The following is a 17,610-nucleotide window of genomic DNA, read 5'->3' on the forward strand; positions in this document are numbered from 1 at the left end:
GCTAGATGCCTAGTTTCAAAAAGCTTTTCAAACTCGAGCTGTATTATATTTAATAAATATGTCCCCTGCACATTTCATGCTTGATCATGTCTTCTTCTACCAGAACAACTTTGATAGATGGATTTGACTTTTCAAACTTACAGAAATATGACTAATATTGGTGACTCATCTCTGGAGGAATACAGTTACCTTTGAGTACATTTATGCTTCAAAAGTCATAATTAGCTCCAATGCAAAAGAATTTGACTTACAGCATTAAAGAAAATGTTTGGATAACTTGGCTCTTTGACCCACAGACCCTGTTTGTAGGATTTAAATATAGTTTTTAAATCGTGTACATGTATGCAAAGTCAGCTGCAAATCTTTGTCTAGTTTGTCTGACACAGTGACCAAACAGCTGGGTTCATCTAATCACAAATTGTCTTGATTTTTTTCTGTCTATTAGCTAGAGGAGCAGCTGAGTCGTCTGCAGAGAGAGAAGAATGACCTCCAGTCAAGAATGGAGGAGGACCAGGAGGACCTCAACGAGCTGATGAAGAAACACAAGGCTGCTGTGGCCCAGGTCTACTTTGAACAGATAGTCTTGATTGTGCAACTGGAATAATTATAGACCTGAAAAATACACTTCCATTTTCCTTATGCAGCTTTATGCTTGAAATTATTTTATTTTAAGATGTTAACAATTCAGGCTCTACTTTGTGATCTTTTTAATTTTGAGACTGAAACATTTAATGAAGCTTAAACCAGATAAATAGATGGATAGTTGGATGGATGGATGGATGACTTTATTAATTCCAAAAGGGAAAATCTGTAGAACCCCATCTGTTATGTGTTGGTGGAAATCATGTATCATCCTCGTGTAGGTTCATTGTGCATCTTCTGAGATGTATAATTACAGCTGAAGGCTTCATTGGTATCACATAAAGCCTTTTTTGTCACTGGCCAACATAGAAAACAGTGACACTAAATCAGCCTAGCCAAATTGGCACCTTTAAGGCCCCCACACACCAGGCTGACCATCGGGTATTGTCAGGGCAGCCATTGTGTGTCTAGTCAGTGCGATGTGTCCTTTATTGTTGGTAATGGAAAGACCTTCTTACAGCCTTTTTGGCCAGTTCATTGAAACACATTTTTTTGTGGTTACAGAAGTTACCACAAAAAAATAACTTACAAATTCTTACACCCAGTTCAGGCTGGATGGAAATTTTTACTAATTTCCATTTTTACTTGTAGATGGTCTTCTCTTCCCTGCCCTTATTTGGAACATTATAGGGGGTCTTGGGATCTTACTGAATAATCCATCATGTATCAGATGAATGGCATTGAGTTGTTATATGGTTTTCAGTTAAAAGCAAAAATGTCCTGATATATCATTAAGCTGTTGGAATATTATGCATTTCTTTTTATGTCTCCGATCATATCATGTAAAAAAAAGTCAAAAAGCAATCTGTTTTGCTATGTTATTATAGCAATAACTAATTTGTAAATGGTGAAATGCCTGTATCAAGCTTTACATTGAATGTTTAAACACTATTCATCTCTGCTCATTGAATCATTTTCCCATTTCGCCATTAGTGTTAATGTAGCTGTGTATGCAGATTAACAGCAAGTGGGAATAAAAGTGGAGTAAAAGCGATTTCTTTCTGGCACTGTTTGAGTGACTGATCTGCCTCCACTGGCTCCCAGTAGAATTCACTGTAGCAGAGTGCTTCATCTATTAAAAAAAAAGAAAAAAAAAAGCCCCTTATATTTCACCGGGTCACTTTGAAATGAGATGTATTTATATACTTTCACCAGGCTAGGAAAACTTTTCAGCAGATTTAGTTGTCTATATAATTTCACTAATGACTTTATTCTTCTTGGTATTTTTTATTGTTCAGTTATAGCTGTACAGGTTTTGTATAGTCTGCATACTGTAGTATCATGTTACCCACTGACTTTTCCTCTTTCCTGTGCTTGTGTGGTTTCAGTCGGCCCAGAACCTGGCTCAGATCAGCGACCTCCAAGCCCAGCTGGAGGAGGCCCTCAAGGAGAAGCAGGATATTCAGGAAAAGGTAAATGGTGGCTTTCAGCTCTTAGCTTAGCGGTGATTTGACAGGGACAGCCAGGTAAAATGTGTAATTTTTGTCTTAAAGAACGGTAAAACAGGAGAGAAAAAAGGTGCTGAACAAATTAGGGTTGCACTGATACCATTTTTTTTAAACCGAGTACGAGTGTAGAATAGAATAGTCTTTATTGTTATTGTACAGGAGAGTACAATGAAATTGAGGATGTATGAGTATTTTCATTTGTGTACTTGTCGATACCTTACTGATTCCCATATTTCTACCACAAAAATAACTATTAGGTTACAGATGCACTGAATTCGTGGAAGACAGGATTTATTTTCATCTCTGCTTGTTACAACAAATGATAATAAATTACATAAAGATAAATATAAATAATCATAATTTCCTTTGTCAACAAAAAGCCTCCACATTGGCACTGTCATTTGACAAAATGAAACTTGACAAATATCAATGAAATCTGATAAATGAAACCATGAAACTTATTACACAGTTAACACAGTCAACTTAATATTTCAATTAAACTATTGCACAGTCTCCACATTTGAATCAGTGTGATATATGATGAAGTAGCCTAGTAGTTGTTTTAACATCTGCATGTAATCAAGAACTGACTGCCAAATCAAATAAAGAAAGAACATTTCAAAAACATTTCAACAATATTCATGGTCACTATACATTTAATTATACAGATATATAATACTGTAGATATATATTATTTTCTTCTCTCTTTAAGGAAAAGAAGGGGTGCAATTAAAAATAAAATAGTGAAAATAAATAAAAAAGCTTTTTAAAAATTGTGCATCTTAAAGCAAAACTCTCGCCAAAATGCAACCTAGGGTCTTTTTGTGAATTTACCCAAGTCAGACATTTGTTTAAAAGCATAATTACAATGAAAGAGGCATTTTTAAGATTTACCTTATGTTCGTTTTTGTGTCAAACTCATTTTCAATGGAGTGCTAGGGGCACAACTATGATAGCATCAAAATTGCTATCGACACAACGTGAAACTCTGCTCGTAGTATCACCAGGGTCTCTACACATGAGCACGAGCATTAATAACATTGTTTGTGAACACAGAGTTTACTAAAAAGAAAGTTTTTGAACAACTCACTTGTTTTTTCCACCCGCCACCATCTTGCCAGTCGAGCAGTGTCGATCTCCGAATGCGACATTACATGGAGGAGAGTTAAGATGGAACACTCCTAAAGCTTAGTTCCATATAAATGCACGGATAATTTGTTGTTTTGTTGTTAGCAATAAGTCCATTCATTTGCATGTAGAGATTGACACTTCTTGACTGACAGGACAGCGGCGAGCGGAAAAAAAAACAGTCGATTGTAGGAGCTCAGCTCCATGGCTGAGACACGAACTATTAACCTAAAACTTTTACTCTTAAACACAAAAGGCAAGTCCACTTCAAGAAAAAATAATTGTTCGTATACTTAAAACGGACAGAGCAACCTAACGCAGACAAGTCAGCTTACCGTTTCTAGGTGACATGCCTTGTTTGTAGTCGAGCTGTGATATGCAAACTGTTGCTTGCAAACTTTGCATTCAACTTTTTTCCCATTTTTATCAATGCTGCTACACTGCTGATGTCTTTGACATGGTAGAATATGAATGACTGTAAATGAAACGCTTAAAAATAAATATATATTTAACAAACCACTGGACCAGGCCTTCTAGTACTTTTGTCTGTAGTGGGTTGGGCTAATCCAAAGTAGTGAAAACAATGGGGATGTTCTGAAGACACACTGTTACCTGTGAAACAGGGGTGCTTTGAAAACACCCCCATTAGCACTTGGTACTTTCCTCCTGATAAAGTCAAACATGCCATATGCAGGACACACAGCATTGGGATGGAGAGGCCCTGCTGCGTGTTTACGCACTGCCGTAGCAGAATGTAATTGACACACCAAAAATCGACAATCGATCAGAATTCTGGTCAAGCCAGAACGTATTGACCAATAAATCGACCAGTCGACTAGGAGATTACAGCCCTAGTAGTGTGTTATGAATATCGTATTGTAGCCTTATTTTAAGGAATTTAAAGCCATTCGTTCTGAAGTACTGTATTTTCAAATTTTTTAACATCAGCTACATTTCCTAATGCATAACGCTATGTCGTTATCCCTTTGAGTGGGGTAAGGAGTACGGAGTTGAAGTCAAGATGGTTAGGCCAGTTTAGCAAAAAGTATTGCTATGTCAAAAGTTTGGAAATAAGCGTACCAACAATTGTAGGCCTCATTAATTAACACTAATCTTGTTTGTTTAATCCGTACACAAACATAAATGGTGACAAGTGCACTGAGGGTCTGCAATCTCCTAGACTCCTTACTTGAAGTGTTCTTTGAAGTGTCATTTTGACCAAAGATGCTAAAGGTTTTTAATGCAACCAAATGAGCTCTGAGTCTGGGATCATTAAAGTAATTCTATTCTATGAAGGGGATTAGCTCCCTCAGTCAGAAAAGGAGAATTTAATTCTCAAAACATTAACTAGTGTCTTGAGTGGTTGAAATGAGAACCTAAAGACTTTTGGGCTGTAATGTGCTGAAACAGTGTAGTAAATTGTATTCACAGTGTAGTTGTGCCATTTGCCAAACATGTGCCAGGGATTAAGTTTTTAAGGGAATAAAGGGGCTCCTTTCATTTAGATAAACAGTTAGAGTTGGATGTCATCTACATATCAATGAAAAATGATAGCGTGCATTTAAAAAGGAAAAGGAAAAGTAATAGACCCAAGACAGAGCTTTGCAGCACTCCACATGGAATGTCCACTCTTTATGATGAGATGATCTGAATTAGGGCATAAAGGTCAGATTTTATGCCAGCCAATGGGTGTCATCACATGTATTGTTGTATAAATATGTATATGTTTTTGTCTTAGATGCAATCCCTCCAGAGCCAACTTGATTTCCAGGAACAGTCTATGGTGGAGAAATCTCTCGTCAGCCGGCAGGAGGCCAAGATCCGTGAACTGGAGTCCAAACTGGAGTTTGAGAAGACCCAGGTCAAACGCCTGGAGGTGAGAGCTAAAGACAGGTGGAGGAGTGCTGGTGGGTGGTTGAAATGTACTGAGGTCAGAGATCAACTGCAGAAACAGATCAATAAATGGTCACGATTAACTAAATATCAATTGCACCACATAAACATGTACTGTAGCTCCATGAAATTTCAGACCACTGCCAGTAAGATAAAACCATCCCTTCTTTACTTTCTCCTCTATCTTGTGTTATTTGTTATTCTGTCATTTTCAAATTACTTTAAGATTGACTTCTATTGACATAAAAGACAAAAAGCACAAGTGAAGGATAGAGGTTATCATCTGCATGCGCCGAGGGAGAAATTTAAGTTCTGTTTCATCAAAAGATACATTTTGCAGGTTCGGTTTAGTAATTACTAGCTGTGCAGTGAGCTCACTGCCAAAGACACTCCCTCTGCACTGAACCTTCTAAAATCCTCACATATTTTAATCTATACATGTTTATTTATTCATTTTTTAAATATCTGAGTGTGTAGCCTGTGGTGATATATGCATTGAGTGTATTTTTGTAAAAAATAAATGACTAATATTGCCTTTTGGTTTGCTTTTTAAAAAAACCTGCCATTTGTGAATATGCCAGGTGATCTGAGTATTCAACTCATCAGTGCCGGAGGTAGCAGGATTAAATCAATACAGATGTGCTGAGGCAGTGTACAACACCCACTGTATGTGAAATATGGATGGAGCTGGTGGCTAATGCAGACGCTCACTCACTGATAAAGTATGCTTCTTGCATTGATGCACAGACCGAATACAGATAGTACACATTTATGATCAAGGTATATGTGCAGTCATGGTTAGAAGTAAAGATCATGTACATCATGTCAGTCCTTAGTTCCAATGATTTCTACAGCTCTCATTTTTCTGTGATTAATGAGGGGAATACAAACTACTTCGTCACAAAAGACATTCATAAAGTTGATTCAATAATGAATTTACTATAGGCTCGCAAATATATATACAGTGAATGTAGTCATAAGTCAAAAGTAGTAATATTTAGTGAAACGTCTCTTTGCCATTTTGACCTCTGTTGGGTGCTTTTGATATCCATCTACATGTTTCTGGTAGTCCTCTGGCTGCATTTTTAACCACTCCTCTTCACAGGATCTGTGAAGTTCAACTAAATCTGTTGGCTTCCTGGCATAGACTTTCTTCAGTCCACATGCTCTCGATGGGGTTCAAGTCAGGACTTTGGGAAGGTCATTCCAAAACCTCAACTCTAGCCTGAATTACGTAGTCATTCCTCTATCACTTTGGATGTGTGTTTGGGATAATTATGCTGTTGGAAAACCCAACTTCACCCAAGACCCAAGCTTCTGGCACCAGATCCACTGGCAGCAAAACAGCCCCACAGCATCATACTACCAGCGCCATGCTTGGCTGTAGGTATGGTGTTCTTGGGGTTAAAGGTCTCACCTTCTCTCCACTTAACATATTGCTGCTCATTGTGGCCAAACAACTACATTTTTGCTTCATATGACCACAGAGATTTCTCCAGAACGTTTTTTCTTTGTCCATGTGATCATCAACAAACTTCTGTTTAGCTTTAAGGTGCCACATTTTGAGCAAGGGCTTCTTTATTGCAGGGCAGCTCATGTCGATGCAAAACACATTTGGCTGTGGAGAATGTCACCTGTCTTGCAGCAGCTTCTAATTCATTGCAGCCTTGCATTTGGGTGGTTTTTGGTTGACTCTTGGCGATCCCTACCAGTTTTCTCTCAGCATCAGGTGATAGTTTTGTTTTCTTCCTGATTGTGGCAGCAACTATGCCATGTACCCATTTGCACAGTTGATTGTTGGACCTGTAGCTGATTTGCAGTGGCTCCAAGTGACTTTCCTGATTTATTCAAATCAATAATGTGCTCCTTCAGTGATCTTGTTGTTCGCCTCTGTTGTTGTTCTATCTTCTGCCGGCTCTACATTATCTCACATACAACTTATGTAAAGGTATCAAACTGACTATGCTGATGAACCTTTTCTCTCTTACTGCACAGAGCCTTGTAGCTCGTCTTAAGGAGAACCTGGAGAAGCTTACGGAGGAACGAGACCAGCGCAGCAGCAGTGAGAATCGAGAGAAGGAGCAGAACAAACGTCTGCAGAGACAGATCCGCGACGTTAAAGAAGAGATGGGTGAACTTGCTAAAAAGGAAGCCGAGGCCAGCCGCAAGAAACATGAGCTGGTAAGGATATGACGAGATGAGACAACTTACTAACAATTGCCACTGACCAAGTCAGACACTCCTGACATTTTATAAGAGCCTGCTTCCATCAACAATAAATCAGCAACATTGAACTAATCAAGCATCGATCCTGATCAGCTGACTCTTGTGTCATTGATAGGAAATGGATATTGAGAGCTTAGAGGCGGCAAATCAGAGCCTGCAGGCAGACCTCAAGCTGGCTTTCAAAAGGATTGGTGACCTCCAGGCAGCCATCGAGGACGAGATGGAGAGTGATGATAATGAAGACCTTATCAACAGGTATATATAAAAAAAAAAAATCAACTCCTGTGTTTGGAGCTTCCTGAAGTCCCAGAATGGGGAGAAACAGAAACAGAGTGTAAACAAAGAGAAGAGAATCCAATAGCCACCTATTTACACTTTCCCAAGGAATAATTCAGTCACTAGGAAGACACCATTTACAGCCCAGTCATTATTGTATTAAAGGGCACATGTGCACAAAGTGTGCCAAAAATCTTAGCTCAAACACCACTTAATAGCTTTTTCAAGTTGTCATTGTGATAAACCTGCACTTGTTACTGTGACAATATTGCTAACTCCATTGGCTAAAGAAGACCATTAGATACAGTTGAGAGCTTGAGCAAGTGGATGTAATTAGAATTTTGTACTCCACATATTTATAAGAAGAATATTTTTATGTCTAAGAATTTGAGGAATTTGCCGCATTTTCCCTGTGCTCTGTGCAATTACGCAAATTTTGAAAAAGCAACACAATGACATTATATTTAGTATACAAACATCAGTATTTTGCAGCATCTGACTTTATGTAGTGCATTATATACATTATGTACTTGCCATCTACTCTCTTAGACCATCTACTGTCATCACTCCTTATTTTAAATCCTTATTCTGCCTTAAGATGTTGCTGTGGTGAAATAGTTACATGTCATATCCTTTCTGCTGTATCTGATTTCCAAAAAGTTTGTTTCCAAAGAGTGAGCTGAGAAGATGGATATCAGTTTTCTGTCCGTGTATAGAATAGAGCTTAGATCAATCACTGGGGAGCTTTCGCAGAGATGCAAGGTGTCTGTTTAGATAGAGCCTGGCTAAACTGTTTCCCCTTTCCCAGTTTTCAAGGCAAGTTGGCTAACCAAGTCCTGACTCTAGTTCTGTACTAGATGTACAGATGTGGTGTCCATTTCCACATGTAATACTTATAGAGAAAGCAATGAGGCATATTTTCTTATTTAAGTTGAGTTGATTTGTTTTCTCTTGTCATGCATCTTACCACCACTATGATATATAACCTATGACAATTTCAACAATCCAACCAAAGCCCTCCAGATTTTGAATTTCCTGGTAATTTTATTACTTTCATTGTACCTCTATTGCCCTTCCTTCTCCTATAGATTGCAGTTTCCCCAGCTAATGTTTGTTCTTTCACAGGAATAAAAAGCAGAAAGGATAAAACAGTGAGGGAGCCAGGTAGTTGCACTAAAATTATCATAGGGTTCATGATAAAGTGATCCAAAGGTAGTTGTTTTTCAACAAGTCAGACTGTGTTATTTACATCCAGTAAAACATCTTGTATTCTCTCTGGGGCGCCATGTAAGAAAATGTATTCACTCTCTGAGATGCCTGCTGAGCCATACTGAGTATTCTTTCCCCTACAGTAGAAGTAACCAGCTCTGTGAGCCTTTGGAATACACTCTGTAAGGCTTTTCCACTGTGATGCAGGACACAAGATCAGGATAAAATGGCATACAGAGTAAATGCCCCTAAAAACAAACTGCATGCCATACAGTTACTTTGCCAAAGGGAAAACTGACTTCTGACGCCATGACACCCATAATTGTTATATACATAGATAGATATCTATATACATCTATATAGATATAGATATCTATCTATCTGTCCATATCTATATAGATATATATAGGCATCATTGGCATTTGATGTATTATTTTTTTATTTAGTTATTATTTCATTTTTCTCTTCTATTGTCTTTTGTTGTTTTAATTTCTCGTCTGTCCCTCCACCCATCATCACCACGACTAGTTTGCAAGATATGGTGACAAAGTATCAGAAAAGACAGAACAGAACGTGAGGAAGTATTTTTGTTTATTTTATTTAGTTTTCGACCAGTTTTGGTCCACTGGAAATGATGCAGCATTCTACAGTCTTTGAACTTTAAGTGCAGATATTGACTGTTGAGAGAGATTTTTTCACAGAGTTTTTGTCTGGATTTAGTCCAGTTTGTCTGATGTAAATGCAGATGATTAAAGGAAAAATCCCCCCAACAGAAAAAGAAGAAAAAGATATCTGGAATGCACATTCCGGTCCAGTTTTGTTGTTCAATGACTTTACTCTGTTTCCTGTGATTATAATCTTTTTTGAAACATTTTTAAAATTAACATCAGCTTTTGGTGTCAGGCCCTTGGAATCAAAGGCCGAATGGAGGAAGCAGAGGTGCAGTTAATCCAAGGGGGGACTTTCCTTTTTCTGTGTAAAGGCTCAAGGATGATGCATCATCAGCAGTGCTCAGAGATTCCCTCATAACCCCAGTTTACTCATGACTGCATGCCTTCACGTGCTGATATGCATGAATACCACTTATAATTTGTAACTTGAGCCCCCGCATGAAACAAGCTTCCCTACTCAGATTCCCTGTGTGGTTAACCACTTTGCAAAGCTTTAAACTGGACAAACAAGTGTGATGATCTCTTGGTCATCCCCCTAGAGGCCTAGACCTTCCTCACAGTTCTCCCTTATGCTGCTGAGGGGTACCCAGCTATGTTTACGGCCTAGTGTTGGTCTGAGGGCATCTTGTTGGACACTGCTGTATTTTGTCTGAACAGCAGTCGGCAACAAGTCATCTTCTCACTCCCCAGGCCATTTTAATATTTCATTGGCCCACTCTAAGGGTGGAAATGAGTGGGTCTTGGCAGTGACTGCCCTCCTGACAGGAGAAAAAGGGCGGTGATCCTCATCAATCTTTGACTCACACTTAATAATGTAGAACCCTCAAATGTCTTACAAAAAGCTGTCTTGCTCACCAGACAAGTAGCACACACATGGTGGTAACTGGCTCCCAGCCAATCCAGTCCCCTGTCAGTATTTGGTTTTCGGATAGTATAGAGGATTATTCATCACACCTGGAAACGCAGGCTTTTTTCAAAGAGACCAATGTGTTCTGATTTGTAATGAGCTGTCAGCATTGCCACATTTGAGGAATTTTTATGAATATGAATGATTTATTATTAAGTATCTGTAATATATCATTATCAGTATAAAACCATTTGCTCTGTTCTAAGATACATAACATTCAGAAAGGCTTATATCTAATGTATATAATGTATATAGTGCATATACTTGAAGCACTAATAATTTAAAATATCACTGATAATACGGTTTTTCTGCTACAACATACAGATCTGCTCTGTAAATTACATAGCCAGAGTTCTCTTTGAGCACATATTAGTGTTAATTGACTTTTGTCAGTTTTAGGGACCTACAGTATAATACACATGTCTAGTATTTCACAGTAGCTTGTTCCCAGGAAAAATGTATGGTCAGTTTGCAGGCTAGATAGCAAATCAACAAGCCAGCTATATTTGATTTTTACAAGCCAAGGTATTTATATAGCACCATTCAGACTCAAGGCAATTCAAAGTGCTTCAAAGCGACATAGAAACACATTGAAATAAGAAACTAAGAACTTTTTAAAATCACATTTAAATGAAAGGAAAAGAATAGGGAGGTAAAGTTTTAAAAAGATACAATAATTGCACAACATTGCACAAAACAAAATACTTACTTTTTGTGAAACATGTAAGTTTGAATACAATACTAAATCAAAATGACATGAATACAAATTAATCCAGAAAATAATTATTCACATTTAAACAAGCAAATCCAACAAAATGGCAATAAAATTGAATTAATTGTCTATTTCCTCACTCCATAAAATTATGTCTCCATTCTTCTTGCTTCTGCAGCTCAATAAACAGCTTTAACATATCAGTGTTTGGAAGTTTGCATACTAAATGTTGTGGTCTTTATTCATCAATACCACTGCTATAAAAATGTTTCCTGTCCTAACCCAATAAATCACTATATACTGTAGGTAAGAGGGTACATTGGGGTAAATCAAGCAAACCGAGGCTTGGGGGATAAAGTAACATTTCTCATGTAACTCCGAAGACCTTCCTGCTTTTAGTCTTTTTAAGTCAATTTGGAAATCACTTTCGGACACATAGTTGACAACAAGATAGGAATGTTTTTTTGTAACCTCAGTTAGCTTTTGGTGTAACTAGAGCATGATTATTTGAATATTTGCAATCCACATCACACTGAACTTACTTACTGCTTGTTGCAGTTTTACAGCACAGATAACAGTTATACCTTTTCATGTGACTCTGTGGATGAGAGGAGTTTTACAAGCATCTGTTTCCTGATAGTCTCGGAAAGGATGCATATGCCTGTCTGTGCTCTAAAGCCGCAGGACTTCACAGGGTCAAGTTTCATATATCTCGAGCATAAACATAGGCATCTGTAAGACCCAGGGACACAGAGCAGCAAAGCTGAGCATGGCAGAGCAAGGGGATCCATAGAAACTAATGATGAATGTAATAGTGTGTAACAGAGATGTACAACCAATGGCGGAGGAATGTCACAGACAATTAATGTCTCCTCAGCACTGTGTTTGTTTGCTTCCCCCAGGCTTTTGGCAGGGCTTAACTAATGGTATGGTGGTCAAGGACATAAATTGTGGTTGACACATTGTGTGAAGTGCTCAATTACATAGTGCCCACCATTGTGGTGCTGGCTATAATCCAGAGGTCTCCCTGTGTGTGATCTGAGCACATCATAAAATTGTACACTGATAAGAAAGCCTTGGAGAATAATGACAGTCTGGGTTTTGCAGCTGGAGGGTGAAACATTTACTCAGAGTTGCTATTACTGTGTCACTTATTCTATTGTAATACCTTTAAAAACTGATCATTATTTCAACTGTTCTTTTTATTTTTCTGTTTTCCCTTTTTAAAAGAATACACTCTTAACCCTTTCCATAAACATCACAGAATTCAGTAAGTGTGTATTGGTAGAATTTGTTGAAAAACGTGAACTTTGGAACCACTGTGGAAGAAAATGTTTGTCTTTATGCACATAAATGTGATAAAGACTTAAAGAAACGCTGACAAAACCATTCATTTAAAAAACACTTCCATAAACTCACATTGTATTGTGATAAATTTCATAAATTTGTTCAAATGTACACAATAGTTTAGTAGAAGTATAACTACTGAGATGAATTGAATTAAAGCAATACATATTGGAGGCTGCACCATTTTCTCTAAGATTGTCTCATTTTTATACCAAAGCCTCTGTTGTGTTTCATTTACCTTGGAAGTCAAAGGTCAGAGCTAGAAATGAGGTCTGAAAAACGGCTCTTGTCAGGTTAGACATCATTAGCCATTGTCAGCAATACCAGTTGATAACAATTTATTCATTAGAATAAATTCATTTATTAGAGGATATTTTGTTCATAGCAACACCAGAACAACATGTCCACTGTTAGAAGTTGGCTAGTGCTGTGTGTAAGACTGATTTCATCAGACACAAATAATACAGAAGTGATAATAAACAATATATTCTACTTTCACAGCTTTTGATGTAAAAAAAGCAACTATCTTGGATAATGACGGCAGGATTGTTGAAGTACAGTCAACTTTCAAGCTGTGTTCAGAAAGCTTATCTGTAATTTTTAGTGCTTACTGCTGTTAGTTATAATTCAGCAGGGCCAATTCAGCTTGGTACAAGGTAGGTGTGTCGGAACACAATTTGTGGCAGAATTCAGATGCCCACGTAATGCTAGTCTGGCAAATCTGTGGATACAATGTCTGCAGTGTAGAAATAAATTAAATTAGAAAGCGAAAGCAGTCAAACGGCCACAGGTAACATCTGCAATACCATTGTTTCGCGGAGCTGCATTTAATACTGCTCATTTGATATGGCATAAAAAAACAAACACTCAAAAAATACAACAAGTTCATTCAAGCAATACAGGCAAAGATACCGAAGCAACAAACACTCGCTCATACTTTAAAAAGGACAAAGAAATATCCTTGAGACAGCGACATGGCCAAATATATTACATAAAAGGTGATCAAATTAATCGCTCTGGATAACCAGCTCATCTCTGTGGTAGAGGATCGGGATTTTCTTCGTCACCTGGTATTACATTATATTGACTCCACTTTCAATATTGACTCCACTTACTGCAGAGCATGTAAAACGGGAGATTGAGGAGATGCTGAATGCTGTGAAATAGACGAGCAACACGCCCACGTCATTGTACGTAACAACGTAAGGAATATGAAAAAAACTGTGGATGATATGGAGGTACCAAGTCTGAGCTGCGTCTCACACACACTTCAGCTGGCTGTACACGAGGGTCTGCTGTCACAGTGCAGCGTCACAGACTCACCTGCTAACAGAAGGAAGGTGGAGGCCAATGTTGCAATAGCATATGCAGAATAAGGAAGAGCCGTATGAAAGTATATACTTTGTTTCAACAAAATAAATAAACCTATTAAGGAAGAGCTTGGATGCAGGTACTTTTTTTCTTAATGCAGGTGTATTATCCAGGAAAATATTTATTCAGGCTAAGTATCAAATCGTGACTGGGTATTGGCAGATACTAAATATTAAAAGACTCGGAACAGGATCGGGGGGAAAAAAAACCTGATCGGGACATCCCTAGTTAAAACAAATGACAAATGTTAAAAGACTAATTTAAAAGAGCTGTAGGGAGGAGTTCACTCATCAGCACCTGACCAGCACATTTATCCTGGCAAACACAAATTATTGTATTGTATATTAGGTTCATTCTCTTGTCAGAACTTGACCTGGAGCTTGAGTTGGTCCCTGGATGCTGCACAATGGCTGCCCCCTTGTTACTGGAGCTAGAGATGTGATAAAATGCAAAGATTGAGTTTAACTATAAGTTGCACTGTGTATGATTTCATGTGATATTGCGATTACATTTAATAATATAGCTTAATTTGAAAGTTTCAACTCTTAAAAGGTTCAGATAAAAAAAAAAAACCTGTCTGGATTTGAGGTTCTTCTGCCTCTTCCCTCCTTGAGTGTCCACAGTACCAAAGCCAAAGACACTTGGCTGCTCTGTCATGATAACAGTAGGCAGCAACAAATCCCCCGATTGTCTAATAGTCGAACCATGTTCTGCAAAGCTATTTACAGCTTAAGAATCAGTTGCCCTGCCCTTCTGCCCACCCCTTCCTCCTCATTTTTGGTGTAAATGCTGTCCAAGGTTACAGTATCTCACAAAAGTGAGTACACCCCTCACATTTCTGCAAATATTTCATTATATCTTTTTATGGGACAACACTGAAGAAATGACACTTTGATACAATGTAAAGTAGTGAGTGTACAGCTTGTATAACAGTATAAATTTACTGTCCCCTGTGAAATGAAGTGAAGTGAAAAAAATGTCCAAATTAGGCCCAAAGTGTCAATATTTTGTATGGCCACCATTATTTTCCAGCACTGCCTTAACCCTCTTGGGCACGGAGTTCCCCAGAGCTTTACAGGCTGCCACTGGAATCCTCTTCCACTCCTCCATGATGACATCATGGAGCTGGTGGATGTTAGAGACTATGCGCTCCTCCATCTTCCATTTGAGGATACCACACAGATGCTCAATAGCGTCCAGGTCTGGAGACATGCTTGGCCATTCCATCACCTTTACCCTCAGCTTCTTTAGCAAGGCAGTGTTTGGGGTCGTTATCATGTTGGAATACTGCCCTGCGGCCCAGTTTCCGAAGGGAGGGGATCATGCTCTGCCTCAGTGTGTCACAGTACATGTTGGCATTCAACTGTATTTCCCCAGTGCCAGCAGCACTCATGCAGCCCCACACCACAATGCTTGACTGTAGGCAAGACATGCTTGTCTTTGTACTCCTCACCTGGCTGACCCCTCACCCCTTCAACCTCTGCAGCAATGCTGGCAGCACTCATACGTCTTTTTTCAAAAGACAACCTCTGGATATGATGCTGAGCACGTGCACTCAACTTCTTGGGTCGACAATAGCGAGGCCTGTTCTGAGTGGAACCTGTCCTGTTAAACCACTGTATGGTTTTGGCCACCATGCTGCAGCTCAGTTTCAGGGTGTTGGCAATCTTCTTATAGCCTCAGCCATCTTTATGTGGGGCAACAATTCTTTCTTTCAGATCCTCAGAGAGTTCTTTGCCATGAGGTGCCATGGTGTTGATCTTCCAGTGACCAGTATGAGAAAGTGTGAGAACGATAACACCAAATTTAACACATCTACTCCCCATTCACACCTGAGACCTTGTAACACTAATGAGTCACATGACACTGGGGAGGGAAAATGGCTAATTGGGCCCAATTTGGACATTTTCACTTAGGGGGTGTACTCACTTTTGTTGCCAGCGGTTTAGGCATTAATGGCTGTGTGTTGAGTTATTTTGAGGGGACAGTAAATTTACACTGTTGTACAAGCTGTACACTGACTACTTTACATTGTATCAAAGTGCCGTTTCTTTAGTGTTGTCCCATGAAAAGGTATAATAAAATATTTACAAAAATGTGAGGGCACAGCCCTCACTTTTGTGAGATACTGTATTGTATTCCATAAAAACCAGTAGGGTACGCATTTAAATCTCAATGGGCAAGCCATAATTTAAAATTTGCCCTCTGAAATACACAGAGCTTTTGTCTCTAACTGTTTATGATTTTTATTATAGGTGGTAGTGGGCCTTTCAGAGCTGTGTGTGCTTGGAAAAAGTATATTTTTCTCTCTCTTCCTCAACAAGATGGGAGGCTCCAAAACTGATGCAGAGATGTTGAGCCACCCCCCTGATGTCTCTATAGGACTATTAAGCTGTAACAACTTAATTTCACAGTGCCACACAAGCACTGGGCTTTGACAGCACTTAATGAGTGTTGCGGTCTTTTCATCCGTGTCAAATTTTATGACAAGCCCTATATTTTACTCCATGGCACGCAGTGGTTTGTGAACGTCTAATGATAATTGAGAGGAAAAACAGTGCAGTGCCCAGCTGCGTACCAAATCATTCTGTCAAGAACCAAAATTATGAGTGTATGCATATGACTGCGTGTGTTTGACTGGTGATGAAAATAATTACCTGATGAAAGGCAAGTCTGGAAATGTTCTACCTTGAGGAAGTGAATGGTTGGGGTACATTTCTAGATTTTAAACAGAAATAGAAATAATACATTTTCTCACTTTTTTCTGGTGAATGTTGTTTCAGTCTGATCTTTATGGTGAAGGTTGTTTAAACTAATTAAATAATGTAGCATCACATAAGTGAGACAGTTGAGGGATTTTGTCCTGAATTCAAGTCTGCTGTCCTCTGACAACAGAGATCTTCACAGTCAAAGGGACACAGCTTTCACATGTCAAAGTTCCATTTATTCAGTTTACAACACCAAGCTGTTAATAAAAAAAAAAAAAAAAAAAAATATTATGAACCAAAACATCTTCAAAAGATAGAGAAGATAAGCTTGATGGGACTAAAATTATGAAGCATTCCTTAATGTGTCTTTCAAACAGCTTTAATAACTATGAAAAGGTTTTGATGTGCAATGTACTTTGGTATTACTTTGATGTCGAGTGTGCATTGTATATCATCATTCCATATGGTTATTAGAGTAGTACCTCCATTATTAAGTAGGAGCAGGTACACCATTATCTGTATCTGTTCGACCAATTAAATAATCTTTATCTGTACTCAGGAAGTGGGTGGGACTAACCAGGAGTTATTCATTTCAGCCTCAATTTGATATGGGCCAATCACAAGTTGCTATTTTATAACTAATTTACTAAAAAACTAAAACAGTCAATTTCTTTCCTAAGAGTAAGAGAGCTTTTTACAGAACAAGTTTTTAGTAAACTGAAAGACTTCATTCAGTAGGGGTGGGAATCTCTCGCACCTCACGATTCGATTCGATTCCAATTCAGCTGTCAACGATTCGATTCTAAACCGATTATCGATGCAAACATTTTTTGTGTGCATATCATGCATGATTTAAAATAATAATAATGATAATCATAATAATAATCTAATCTGAGTTTGCTAATCACTTTCTACTTTTGTGGCGATCATTAAAGAAAATCAACAGATTAATTAACTTAATATGTAATTAATATTTTATTAAAGAAAAGGCTTTTCTTTGTCAAAATAGATTTGACTTGAACACAGAATCCTCCTGTTACAGGCAACGAGCATATCCCTGAGATAAAAACAG

General features: G+C 38.3%; 1 protein-coding gene across 1 annotated transcript in view; it reads left to right on the forward strand.

Moving 5' to 3' along the window:
• The window catches only part of LOC115596666 (unconventional myosin-XVIIIa), a 142,714-nt gene that overhangs the window by 117,069 nt on the left and 8,035 nt on the right, over positions 1–17,610 (forward strand). The window contains exons 33-38 of the mRNA XM_030441942.1: positions 446–562; positions 1,971–2,054; positions 4,957–5,094; positions 7,107–7,292; positions 7,453–7,592; positions 9,351–9,395. Of these exons, the coding sequence (XP_030297802.1) occupies positions 446–562; positions 1,971–2,054; positions 4,957–5,094; positions 7,107–7,292; positions 7,453–7,592; positions 9,351–9,395 (710 nt within the window). The remainder of the gene's footprint in view (positions 1–445; positions 563–1,970; positions 2,055–4,956; positions 5,095–7,106; positions 7,293–7,452; positions 7,593–9,350; positions 9,396–17,610) is intronic.

The sequence above is a fragment of the Sparus aurata genome, chromosome 2 (genome assembly GCF_900880675.1).
Source record: "Sparus aurata chromosome 2, fSpaAur1.1, whole genome shotgun sequence".
NCBI lineage: Eukaryota > Metazoa > Chordata > Actinopteri > Spariformes > Sparidae > Sparus > Sparus aurata.